At 37.1% G+C, this 14147-nt stretch overlaps 1 protein-coding gene across 2 annotated transcripts in view; it reads right to left on the bottom strand.

The window, feature by feature from the left end:
* Positions 1 to 1954: 1954 nt before the first annotated feature.
* RNF217 (ring finger protein 217) overlaps positions 1955 to 14147 on the bottom strand; it is a 124234-nt gene continuing 112041 nt past the window's right edge. For both annotated transcript variants that reach the window (XM_027056976.2, XM_027056975.2), the window contains 3 exons: positions 11115 to 11316; positions 6266 to 6337; positions 1955 to 4406 (listed from right to left, as the gene is read on the bottom strand). In XM_027056976.2, the coding sequence (XP_026912777.1) occupies positions 4333 to 4406; positions 6266 to 6337; positions 11115 to 11316 (348 nt within the window). In that variant the 3' untranslated portion in view covers positions 1955 to 4332. The remainder of the gene's footprint in view (positions 4407 to 6265; positions 6338 to 11114; positions 11317 to 14147) is intronic.

The raw sequence follows: 14147 nt of genomic DNA on the forward strand, positions 1-14147 counted from the left end.
TTTCTAGAATTATAAATTTAACAGGCAGCATAAAGTCTACTATTAAAAACAACTGCAATGTTTAACAAGGGAGAAGCTGGATCAATGTCTTGGCAGATGCACTTTAATTAGACAAAGATCAAGAAGGAATGCTGATACCAGAGTGAGCTTTGCAGCCCTCCTGTTTCTCCTCCTCCTTTGCAGTGAAGGCATGGAGAAAAATGAGGTTGGAGAGAGTCACCGGAGACTGAACGAGATTACAGTGGTCTGATGGTATCTTAGGGGTGCCAGGAGCCATATATTTGGGTGTTGGATTGAATGATAAAGGCTCAGGTGTGGTCTTGGGACTCAAAAGATTGGGTGGCACAGGATAGGCACCACTGATTCCTGATCCCACAGCAGAGAAAGCACAATGAAAGGTAACAGGTTGTGATCTAACTGATTATCTTTGATTGTTTTTGTCTGTTCTACTTTTAGGATAAATAGCACCTATCAGAAAATCAAGGTGGTGGCCACAGGCTGTTGCTTGTACCAAAAGGTCTGACTCCTCTCCTTATTAGCTCCACATACAAAAGGTTTTAGGAGACTTCTGGGATTCATTGTAAAATGGATGTTTCATGTTGTTCCAAATTTATAAGCATTCTAACAATCTACAAACCTTACAGATAGTTAAATTTATTTTTTTATGGATAATTGTGGTCATTCATAATTGCCAACATGCTGCTTCCTATTTTTCACAATGGCATAATTAAGTTCCTTTGTGGTGCAACATGCATGAACATGGATAGTGTTTTAACAAAATGTGACAAAGATGAAGAGTTTAGCTATTTCCTTTAAAAATCTTAAATTTTAAAACCAGGCAATCCAAATATCAATGTAGCTTTCTCACATTATTTTACAGACATCTTGTTGCAGTTTTTATTGGAATAAGATGGATTTTCCTTTATAAGTTTTGGCCACATATTTATTTGGCTAATCAAGCAGGGAGGGAATTATCCTGCAAAAAGATGCTTTTCTTTAAAACTTATGTACTCCTACATAATCTTTCTTTTTCTTCAAGAAAAAGATCTTAAATATAGTATCTCTATGATCTCATTCACCAAAAACACGTTAAAATTTTATTACAAATACCTTATAAAAAACAAATTTTAAAAATCATGGAAATGTGTACATTAAGTGATAAAAATATATGTAAAAGATCTTCACTGATGCTTTGTAATAGAGAAGTAAAAACAATCTCGATGTCCATTTAATAGGGACTAATTAAGGATAGTCCCACAATGTAATATGTAGTAATTTACAAAAGAATGAGGTAAATCTATTTAAACACTTACGGAAAGGTGTCTACCAATATACAATAAAATGAAAAATAATCACAGAACATTAAGAATACTGTTCTATTTATATAAAAGTAATATACAAGGACATATACAAACACACTAGAATATTTGCAGAAAGTTTCTGGAAGGACACATATCAAAACATTAACAGTGGTCACCCCTAGAAAATAAGGGATGGGGTAGAGCAGGTGAATTTGCATTTTATAATTCTATATGGTTTGATTCTTTTAAAGGAGTATATATTACATTTACAATAAAAAATGACAAGCTTTGGATAGAAAGATATTTATTTTATGTGTACGCTTCTTTTTCTAAAGTAGCTTTTCAAATTTATCCCCAAAGTTACTACTATTGTTTTACTTTCAATGTTGGCACTAACATATAAATAATCTTTTTGCTTTCTTCTCTCTTTTTAAGATCTTGATGATACTTAGTAAAAAAAAATCACAAATTATTACATTAAGTCACTATCAGGGAAAGACCTAATATATACCAACTGTGAAAGAGAAAACTACATACATTAATTTAAAAAAAAATCTATGCAATAGAAAAATGAAAATCCTGTGCAACACTGTGTACAGTATCTCAAGCATTGATGAAAGAGCTTTCACTGATAACAGACACTGCTTTGTAACTGGAAAATTGGAACATTTCTAAATAATATAAAAATTCCTCCAAAAGATAAGTTATTCAAAGGAAGGAATAAAAATCCCTGAGTAGGCCAAAGACAAGAGACACAATAACCTAAGAAAATAGATTATCTAAGACCAGAGAGTATATTATTTAGCCAGTTGGTATATATGTATGTGGCAACTGTATTTATATGCAGCTATGCAAATATTATATATGTATGTATATTTAAATGTATATATACATACACATATCATACATAAACATATTATCCACTAGATTTAAAATTCATCACATTCACATATTGTCAAACTAACACCTAAGTCCAGAAAAAAATGAATTTACAAAAATTAAGCACTTTTATGACAGAATTACATCGATGTAGGCTAGAAAGTTTCATTCTCTTGTTTTAAGACTAGAGCACATAGAATAGGCACTCAAAAATATCCATTGGATGGATGGATGAATGGAAAGGTGAATTTGTGAAACTAAAGCATCACTTTTTCTTGCACCATGTTATGCTTTAGAAATACACCATTGTAGAATCACAAATGGCACACCTTCTTCTAACTGAATAGAGACTAGTCCAGAAGCTTCAGTGTAGCTATTCTGAGTGTTCTTCAGAAGGAATGGAAGCATGCTAGCTCATTACTCATGAAAGTAAACTTCACTATCATGGACTTTTTAGGCCCAATAAAAATGATAAATGTTCTTATAGTTGTTAGAGCCCAACAAGACCAACTATCCATGTTAATGCATGTTTTATCACAGAATTTATTACAATTCAGGTAAGGCTTCTGACAAATAAATGCTACATCTATGCAGATATCTAATTTTAAGGATTTGGAGACAAGGGGAAACTTCAGGCTTCTTAGGGATCTTTACTTCCATTCTGCTAATGAACTTTCATGATGAAAACAAAGGAATAACATTGTTTAGCTATGTGTCTTTTTCTTATTTTTAAAGACTTCTCAGCTTGGTAAAACTTGCTGAAAATATTTCCTTCCTTTTTTTTTTGTTTCCTTCTCCAAAAGTTGTTTCTATTTTAGATAAACGCATCCATAATCACAAAAAATTGTGTTTTCAAATTACCCTATCCATAAGAAGACATCAGCACATTAGTATGCACTTGAGCAGTAAACATAAGAAAAACCCTTCAAAACTAGTACTTTTTTTTAAATGAAAATCTTGGGGACAAACAAAAAAGAGAGAGAGAGAAAGAGAAAAGAGGTAAGAGGGTGGGGTTTCCAATACTATCAGAACTTGACCTAAAGCAGAATTATCTGTCATTACTAGTTGATTAAAAAACTAGCAGAACAACAATTTGTTTAAAGGCTTAAGCAGTTCTCACTACAGCAAACTTGTTATTTAAATTAATCCCCTCTGAAGGATTTGTTCATTTAATAAAACATCTATGCCAAAATATAAGAAATCTGAAGAGACTAAACATTCTGGTCTTGACAATTTCCTAAAAGCAGCCTATCAGTTTTGTCAGTTAATAAAGTTTGATGATCCTTGAGGTGACATTGCACAGATTTCTGGCGTGTGTGCATGTGTGTGAGACAAAGAGAGCAAGGAATAGAAAGGGTCAACATCAAAGTAGCCTGTTGTCTACATTGACTTTAATTCAGTACATTACCAAAATATGCCCACAAAGGAACGATTATCTTTAAGTATGTCTATGAAAATGTGGAAAAATAGTGTAGAGGCATGGAACTTGACAAGTACAAGGTAACTGAACCTAGTTTTAATACAGATACTTATTATACACACACATTCACACCCCTGCACATATACACTTCAGCAACCCATGATTCTTCTCATTAATTTCGTTTCATTTGTTCCCTTTTGGGCATTGAGATTTTTAACAATTATAGCATCGGAAGGATGAAGGAATTACATTGCTTGGGCCACAGATAAAAACAGGTACATATGGCCGGCCTTTATCTTCTGAAAAGTGGCCTTGCTTATTGGTACAGGTGGGATGACTTCCGCTATTCACACCAAGTCTCAGAAGAGGGCCTGGAAGGGGGGTTAGGTACAAAGACAGTCCAAACAGTGCTCGGGAGAGGCATGCTCAGATAATTCTGAGGATAACTGGCTCTTAATTAAAATATTTTCTTCCAAGAACCAGTAAGAATGTCAGAGTTACGTTACAGATATTTATAGTCTATGAAAGTGACCATTTTTTAACAGCAGCAAACTGTATAAGGAAAGGACAGGATACCATGTAGGGAGCGCACCGGAGCTAGAGGCATTGTGGCCTGCAGAGAACCACAGGGAGACTGGACGCAGTGTTTTTCAAGACGTGACTCTCAGACGGTGTGCCATTCTGTGTGGCTCCTACCCAGACCGGCTTAGTTACAGGAAATCATTCTGCATTTTACCAGTGCATTCCTGTCCGTGATCGTTTTCTCTGTTTTTTACAAAGGCAATAGATAGGAAATACAAATAAACCTAAGGATTAAAAAACAAAAAAAGATTAAAGCTAATTAGGAGGAAAGGTATTAGGTTTATATATTTGAAATTTTTCCATTTTCAATTTTTCATTTTGTAGTCATTTATAAAAAATTATTATTTAGCAATGCATGCAGATGAAAGAGGGGAGATACCTATGCAATAACATGTAGTTACTTTTATAAGATTTCATTCTTTATTATTTTTGTACAGTTTTCTCTCCCTTTTAACAACCTCTGTGACACCAGTTTGAATATGGAATCCTGTTTTCTATCAAAATATTCAATCTCAGGTTTGTCTTCTTTACTATCCCCAGTCATATCATTTGCACTCTGATATCACACTTCAGTTTCAGGCAGGATAACGTATTACTTAAGAACATGGACTGTAGAGCCAAATGCCAGGTTTGATTCCCAGTTCTACCACATAGGAGCTCCTAGTAAGCCTGACTTTCTTAACTGTAAAATGCAAATAATAACATCTAATTATTTTTATCTAGTTCATAAAGTCCTTCATAAATCATAAGAGCTTAACTGTCAGTTACTTTAAAATTCTACGTGTCCCGTACATGTAAATTACTTGCTAAATAGAACTTTACATATGAAAATTAATTTTACTTAGAAAAGAAATCCCATCCACTATGTTATCAAAGCCATCTTTATTTACAGTGTCTAATTTAGTTTTACTTTTTTTTTAAGGCTTATTCATTTTTCAGAGACAGAGAGAGATAGAGTGTGGGGAAGGTTTGGTGGACAGAGGGACAGACAGAGAGACACAGAATCTGAAGCAGGATCCAGGCTCTGAGCTGTCAGCACAGAGCCGGATGCAAGGCTCGAACTCATAGACCATGAGATCATGACCTGAGCCGAAGTCGGATGCTTAATTGACTGAGCCACCCAGGTGCCCCTATGGTGTCTAATTTAAAATTCTCTAGAGGCACCTGGGTGGCTCAGTCAGTTAAGGGTCCGACTTCAGATCAGGTCATGATCTCATGGTCTGTGAGTTTGAGTTGCACATCGGGCTCTGTGCTGACAGCTCGGAGCCTGCTTCAGAATCTGTGTCTCCCTCTCCCTCTGCCCCTCCCCCACTCCTCCCTCCCCCTTTTAAAAATAAATATATATATTTTTAATTCTCTAAAGCAATCGTTCTCAAAATATGGTCTCTGAACTGGCAGCATCAGCATCACTGGGAACTTCTGAGAACTAGAAACCCATGGGCCCTGCCCCCATATTGAATCAGAAACTCAGTACAGAAACCAGCAACCTGTCTTTTAACTAGCCCTCGAGGTTATTCTAAAGCATGCTAGACTCTGAGAACCACTGCTTTAAAACACGTATTTCCATATACTTGTATGAATAAGACAATATAAATCACTCATATATTTTCTATTTGTCAGTGCTGAAGTATACGTTGGGTATATGTTCCTATACACATTGAAGGTATCTTTTTTACCCAGTGTACCCTTTGGTTTGTACTAGAGCAAACCAAACACACAAGGCTATACCAGAACCTTTTCCCTTAATACTTCAACCTAAACTCAGAATCGGAAAATCTTCATCCTCGTCCACTGGACTCTTTCATAAAAAACTAGTTGTATTAACTTTGGTATTAAAAGGGAATTAAAACTGTTTTATAAGCTACATGAATCAAAGTCTTTATAGACTGAAAAAGTGTCACACAAATGTCCTATATGAAACACACCCCTCTGAATCTATAAATCATATGCTGATTGCCTGTCTAACGCAAGTATGGAACAGGTATGTCTACTTAGTAACTGACTCCTATTATTACATCTACACTCCTTTTCTCTCTATAGCACTCAGAAAATTCTTATCTCAAATATGTTAAGTGTTTCTTACCGATTACAACTGCTATGGCCCCTAGTGCTAATCCCAAGACCAGGATTAGAGGTGCAACGAATAATTTTCCAGCTGGAAAACAAAAGGCAAAACCATTTAGTCTTAAAACTAATTTATCAAACAATTTCAGCAATGCTTTTTAATACCACAGTGTATGTGGTTTTTTAAGAAGTCTTATTATAACTAAGGCAATATTTCTCTAAGTAAATGTATCAGGTGTAGAACAAATATACTTATGTAAATTCAGTAACTTCACAGAAGTCCTGGGTGCATTAGTCAAACATCTCATAAGTCATTTAAACTTTATTACCAAAAAAAAAAAAATTCCAAAGTTACTGGCTCACTTTATACTACCAGAGCCATTCATCTTTATGCTTTCCCTTTAGATCTCTTTCATTTTCATCTTTCAAGATTCTGAAAGATCAACAAAAGAGTGACACATTCTGAGTTGGCAGGAGAAAACCTAATTAGCTCACAAAATGGAGAGGTAGTAGGTGCTACAGAGGGCTTACATCCAAGCCCACATCTGAAAATGTGATTTGCTTACTTCCCGGGTCCAAAGAAAACTAATAATATGAACACCTAACAGACTGAACTGCAATTGGGATGTTTAAATGTCGTTGGAGATAATTACCAATAAGCATACAATATATTGAAGGTTATTCAAATGAATCCTTTTAATAAATTCAGAGAACAACCTGATGGTTACCAGAGGGGAGGGGGGAGGTAGGATGGGCAGAATGGGTGAAGAGGAGAGGGCAATATAGGCTTCCTGTTACGGGATGAATTAAGTCACCGAAAGAAAAGGTACAGCATAGGAAATACAGTCAACGGCACTGTAATAGTATATGGTATCAGATGGTAGCTACATTGGACATAAGCACAGCATAAGGTACAGAGAAGTTGATTCACTTTGTTGCACATTTGAAACTAATGTAACACTGTATGTCAACAATAGTAAAAAAATAAATTAAAGAAATAAATTGGAAGGTCTACACTGGTTTCATGGAAAAAACAAAATGCAACGTGAGAAAATAAAGGAAGCACTTACAAGAAGGCTAAACCTGGTCAGGTTGGCAAATGATGGCGTCAACCAGCACTTTTTTTCTAAATAAACATCTAAGCAGTGATTCTCATACGTGCCAGTTTCATGTAAATCGGGCACAGAGTTCACAGTCAGAATTCCACTAACTTTGAAAGCACTAGCACACAAAAAAGAGGCTAGTAGTTCATGTCTTGTCATCATATAGTAACCTTGATCTTAAGCGGTACAGCCGCACGATGCAAACATGGCAAGAGATGAGGAAGGAATGGAGGGGGTTTTGCCACTTAAGAATAAGCCAGCAACACTACTCTACAAGTTAAGGACAGTAATTTGGAATAACCAATTACCTAAATAAATAGAAACATAATGCAGTCATTTGTTGGAAGTTTGTCAGAAAAGGTATTAACTTTTTTATGCATAAAGAATGGCCCTTGGAGCCATGACCAGACAAACAGAAAATACAGTCTTTAATCTCTAATTTAAAAAGATAACCATTTAATTGACACAATGTTTAACCATGTGTTTTACTTCTATTTTTCACCAATCACAGAATCCAATTAAGTAATTGGCCCCACTCTCTCTTTCTCTCTCTGCCTATCCCTCACTTGTGCTGTCTCTCTCAAAATAAATAAAATAAACTTTAAAAAATTAAAAAAAACATTCTCAATAGCTGAAATAATATTCTATTATATCCATATATCATACCCTATTTAAATGTGTGTATACTTAGGGGCACCATGATGGCTCAGTCGGTTAAGCGTCAGACTCTTGATTTCAGCTCAGGTCATGATCTCAGTGTCCTGAGATCAAGCACCATGTCAGGCTCCACACTGGGTGTGAAGCTGATTTAGGATTCTCTCTCCCTTTCCCTTTCCCTCTCCCCTCCATCCCTACACCCCTTGTGTGCTCTCTCTCTCTCTCTCTCAAAAAAATTGTGTACTTAATTTTTGTTCCCTTTTTTAAATTTTAAAATACGCCTGCAAATAAACCACTGTCAGCCTAGATTTACCACATTTTAAAATGCCCTTCGCATTTCTTTGTAAAAGAATTGCACAGAATTTCTAGTTCATTCAGTAGAATATGGAAGTCCAACATTGAGGGGCACCTGGGTGGTTCAGTCAGTTAAGCATCTGACTCCTGATTTTGGCTCAGGTTATGATCTCATGGTTCATGGGTTCGAGCTCTGAATTGGTCTCAGCACAACAGAATGGAGGCTGCTTGGGATTCTCTTTCTCTGTCCCTCCCCTGTGTGCTCACATGTGTTCTGTCTCTCTCTCTCTCAAAAATAAATAAATAAACTTAAAAAAAAGGCCAGCATTGAGTATTAACAAAAAAAAAAACTTGCTAATCTATACTTCAAAAAATATTTTTAATTTACATTTCTCTGACTACTCATAGCATTGGATTTTTTTTTTTTTTTGAGAGAGAGAGAGACAGACAGAGAGGCAGAGCATGAGTGTGGGAGGGGCAGAGAGAGGGGGAGACACAGAACCTGAAGCAAGCTCCAGGCTGTGAGCTACCAGCACGGAGCCTAACACAGGGCTCGAACTCGTGAACCGCAAGATCATGACCTGAGCCAAAGTCAGATGCTTAACTGACTGAGCCATCCAGGTGCCCCACAGCATTGGCTATCTTTAAAATTGTTTATTGGCTACTTGCATTTTTTCAATTCTGGTTCCAGACTTCATCTTATAAAAAACAAACAAACAAACAAACAAACAAACAAACAAAAAACTGGATACTTATTTTTGGAGGAGGCTGTATTGCTTTTGTTCATATAAATTATTTGCCATCTAGAAATCAGTTAAAGACCTATATTTTGTTTACTATTATACACTTTAATTTAATACTTGGGAATATTTGTGCATAATGATAGGAGAATTAAATATTTTTTCTCAGTCACTTTTATTTGCCACACCATTCATTGAATAAGCTGCCCACTCCCACCAGGGAGATGTCCCCATGGCAAAGGCTACTAAATCATCCTCAAATCTTGTTCTCCTTTATTCTTCAGGAGCAGAACTTCTGATCCATAGCTGGACACATGGTCATGTGGAATGCAAACCATGTTGCCCATCTTCCAGCTGTGAGGGAAGAGCAGGCCCTTTCTCTGCCTCTGTCCAAGGACATCTGGAGGCTGCAGTCCCAAACTGAGGAAGCAAACGGGATCACCTCCCACAAAGATAAAACATTGGAGGGGTCTGCTATACTCCGTCTTCTCTCTTACATGGCAGGGAGAAGCTAGGTTTGCGACTTATAGAGTAAGTCATTTTCCGGCCCTTGGTGCAGATGGGAGAGGTGTGGACCACCTCATTTGGAGTTATGGTCCAACAGCACTTAGAGGCAGCTGTCCTGGCGGTGGGAAAACAGGTGTGGGAGGGAGAGCTTATCTGAAAGCCAGCTGCTCCCTACTTCGTCAGGTCTGTCCAGACAGGCACATATGCGCGCACACAGAGCAGAAAGTAGGCCAAAAAGAAAACCATTTACAGAAAGCTGACCATGAATTTTTTAAGTAAAAATGGAAAAGACTGTACAGAGAAGATATTTCTCTGCTGATAATGTTCAGTGGTTGTACATTTTCTAGGCTGTTAAGTAACTGAACGCTATTTTGTGACCTGAGAAGAGGGTGGGAGTGGCGTCTGGGTAAATAACGAGAGGACCCATAGAGAATGCATCCAAAATATTATTGTACCATTAGGGCAGGAAATAATTTCCCTTATTTAAGAATGATTAAACCAAATAACAAAAAGGAAAAAAAATGATGGTCAAATAAAGATTAAAGTAAAAAAAAGAAGGAAGGAAACACCTTATCACAAAATGTCACTTAAGTAGGAAAGAACAAGTAATACAGAAAATACAAGGATTTTGTGGTTTTGGGTTGCTCTCTGTATACACAGCCTTACAAATAGGTTATATCTCAAAACTTAATTTGCAATTTGGTATGCTCATGGAAATACTGTTATAAATAGTTAGATTCCCTAGCCAGCCCTCCAAAATATTGGAGTTTTGGGTAATGAAAACGCGAGGAAGAAGCCTCACAGTGGATATATTCCAGAGAAGTGGGGAGCTATTGGAAGAAGCAATATCAGGTCAGAAGAACATTGTATCACACAAGGTTGGTGGCATCAGGCCAGAGTGGGCATCTGTGTTTATGTCTGCATATTTGTGTATGAGATAGTGTGTTACTGAGGACAAAGAAGGGGTAAATCCAAAACAAAACAAAACAAAACAAAAAAACATTGCATTTGGATATGTAAACTTGGGTTTGTATACAATGAGGGCATCTGATACTCATTTCATTAACTGTTAGCTATTAATACAACAGAAAATACATACAGTGACATCAACCAATAGATACAGTAAAACTCCAGTACAGGGTTCTGAAACATACGATTTCTACAAATTGTATTACACGTCTTCCATGAATGAATAGAGGATACGTGTAAGACCCATTGCTAGGTATTGCCAGTAGGAAAATGAAGGTGACATTGTCCCTCTCATCAAATGGCTTACGATAAGGCTTCAGAAATTAAAAGACTAATGGCTTCACATTTCTGCAGTGTAATTAATAATTTGTTTTTCAAACAAAATCCGTTTGCTCATATGAATTGTGTCCTGCTAACAAATTTAAATTTCCATTCTAAACTCAAAAACAGAGAAAATATCTTCCTCCTGTTTTGGGGTGAAGTCCCCACCAGAATACCTGATAGGTGCTCAGAATTACCATGGCTACTATATCTCTGGGTTCTCTTATCACTGCTTCCTTCCCAGAAAGCATTCCTATAAATCATGCCGGACACTCACCACAGACCGACCCTCGCACTAATCTCCTTAGATGAGGTCTCTCTGGGAGGTAGCGATATTTGCATCCAAATATACTGAGGTTTGAAGTGTGGTCTCCAAAGAACCGGAGCTGGCGGTATCTTTCCCCACATCGGTAACAAAAATTAGTGTTACATTGTGAGCAGGTCATATGGTCACATCCTTCAGTTCTCTGGATGTGGATCTGTATCGGTGACAGAGGAAAAGACAAAGAAACGCTATTACAATTTTTTTAAAAGTAAAATCTGGCAAACGTTATTGAGTGACACAAGTTTCACCAAAACAAAAGCCTTACATAGAATTTGTGAGGCTGCCAGTTTACTTATAATGACACTCTCCAAGACTATTTGTATCAAATATTTTAACATGCATAAATCTCAACTAGATTTCAGGTACTCAAGCTGTTGGCTTATTTTGACCAACATATAAACACACACATCCCCCCAAAAACTTACTTATCTTTCTATACACACACCTAATTCAATGGTTAGGAGGCGATTTAAAATGCTGTGAAAGTGTATTTTATTTGTGCTGTGATCAGCAAGAATGAGGTGACTTGAGGAATAAGAAGAGATAAAGAATATTCCTTAAAAGAAAGGATTATGTAGAAATTATGCATAAATATCAAGGAACAGACTTTTTTTTTTAAGATGTCATTTTTAAGTAATCTCTATACCCAACACGGGGCTTCTACTCACAACCCTGAGATCAAGAGTCACATGCTCATCAACTGAGCCAGCCAGGCACCCCAAGCCCCTTTCTTTGAGGAAGGAAATGATAGCAGCTGTAAGTGTATTCACAATACCCTTTCAGTTTCCAACTCTAATGTCATTTGCAAGTACCTTTACAGGACTGTTTATACAACGCCATCTGTAAAACTAAGTATCTTCCTCTATTGTTGCAGTCAAGTTACATGTAAATACAGCTTAACCCATAATGTAACAGTGTGGAGTCACTGTCTGAAACACTGAGGCCATGTTACAATAAAGATATTATTTCTTGGGATATAATTGGATACTTGGCTCAGAATCCTGGTGGACACTGCATACAATTGGAGCCATCTTTCATTCAAGTATACGCACCCTTGGTTTGTTAGGTGAAAAACCATGAGAAAGAACTTAACATTATTTCATAAAAAAAAGAAAAAAGATTTGGTTACACAGTCCAACTCTTATATGATTAAAACAGGATCACCAGAAAGTCTTCCCATTTCACTATCAAGCAGGCATTTACTACATTCAAGTTGCATCCCACTTGTTCTCATTTATTTATATTATTTATATCTATATATAAGTTCTTTGCTTAGAAAATTTATTTAAAATGTCCCCAATACCATTCTGGCTATTGTAAATTTCTACCCATGACTTTGCTTTGGAACGGTTGTGTCAGTGAGTGTTTTAATACAACCGGGAACTTCACAACTAACGTGAGTGAAACCCACCATTGGCCACTTGACTTTTCAGTGAAGCTATAGCCACAGTCCCACAACTTTATACATTTTTTTAAAAGTTTTTATTTACTTATTTATTTTGACAGAGAGAGACAAAGAGAGAGCAGGGGAGGGGCAGAGAGAGAGGGAGACAGAATCCCAAGCAAGCTCCCTGCTGACAGCATAGAACCCGATGTTGGCCTCAAACCCACAAACCGTGAGATCGTGACCTGAACTGAAATCAAGTGTCAGCCACTTAACCAACTGAGCCACCCAGGCACCCTTACACATTTTCTTTTTAAAGTAAACTCTACATTCAACATGGGGCTTAAACTCACAACCCTGAGGTCAAGAGTTGTTCCACGGACTTAGCCAGCCAGGTTCCCCAACTTGACACATTTCATTTGAAATCCTCCTCTCCTTCCCTTGATGCACAAGGTACATCCCTGAACTTCTGTATTAGTGCAGTTATATTTATATTATTCAAAAACTTCTCAATGGTTATGGAAATGAGAAAAAAATCACCCAGGTAAAAGAGAAGATATTTAATGTGAAAACAGAAATTAGGAAGTTGGGAGACAGGGGTGCCTGGGTGGTACAGTCAGCTAAGTGTCCAACTCTTGATTTTGGCTCAGGTCATGACCCCAGGGTCACGGTATCAAGCCCCATGTCAGGCTCTGCACTGAGCGTGGACCCTGCTTCTCTTTCTCTTTCTCCCACACTGCCCCTCCCCCTCCCACCCCAGCTTGTACACATGCTCTCTCTCTCAAAATATTTTTTTTTAAAGGGAAAATTTTGAAGATAAATAAATTTACAAAATATAACCTTATTTTGTAGTTTTTGAAATTAAGATTTTTAAGTTTTTGAAGTTGCTAGCTCCGAATTATATGTAGTATTTCAGTTTTATTGATTAAATAACTAAAATTTTTAACTTCAATTTAAAAGAACAATATGAATTTTTAGAAGGACCTCCAGGTGCTTTCAAAATAACAACAGATAGAAATCATAGTAATGGTGAAACTTTCATTTGAGCAATACACATATTCGTGAACCCATCCTCTATCCATCTATCCACCCATCCATCTACATCCCTACCTACCTACCATCTGTCATCTACCTACTTACCTTTCTACCTACGGGAGTCTGTAGGTGATGATGGCCATTTTGAAGAATAACTACGTGGGGGGCAGTATCCTACAGGCAGCACAATTGACTACCCCCCAGCAGGCACTTAACAAATGAGAACAAATGAGAGTGAAGAAAGAAAAGTCTACTCAGTGGCTGGTAAGACCTTGGGGATTGAAAATCAGCAGGCTGTGGGGCACCTGGGTGGCTCAGTCGGTTAAGCGGCTGACACTTGGTTTTGGCTCAGGTCATGATCTCATGGTTTCGTGAGTTTGAGCCCATAGGGCTCTACACTGGCAGCAAGGAGCCTACTTGAGATTCTTTCTCTCTCTCCCTCTCTCTCTCTCTCTCTCTACCCCTCCTCCACTCATGCTGTCTATGTCTCTCTCAAAATAAATAAACTTAAAAAACAAACAAACAAACATTAGGTGGATTATAGGTTAAATGTCCATTCCCCCCCC

The sequence above is a fragment of the Acinonyx jubatus genome, chromosome B2, assembly GCF_027475565.1.
Source record: "Acinonyx jubatus isolate Ajub_Pintada_27869175 chromosome B2, VMU_Ajub_asm_v1.0, whole genome shotgun sequence".
NCBI lineage: Eukaryota > Metazoa > Chordata > Mammalia > Carnivora > Felidae > Acinonyx > Acinonyx jubatus.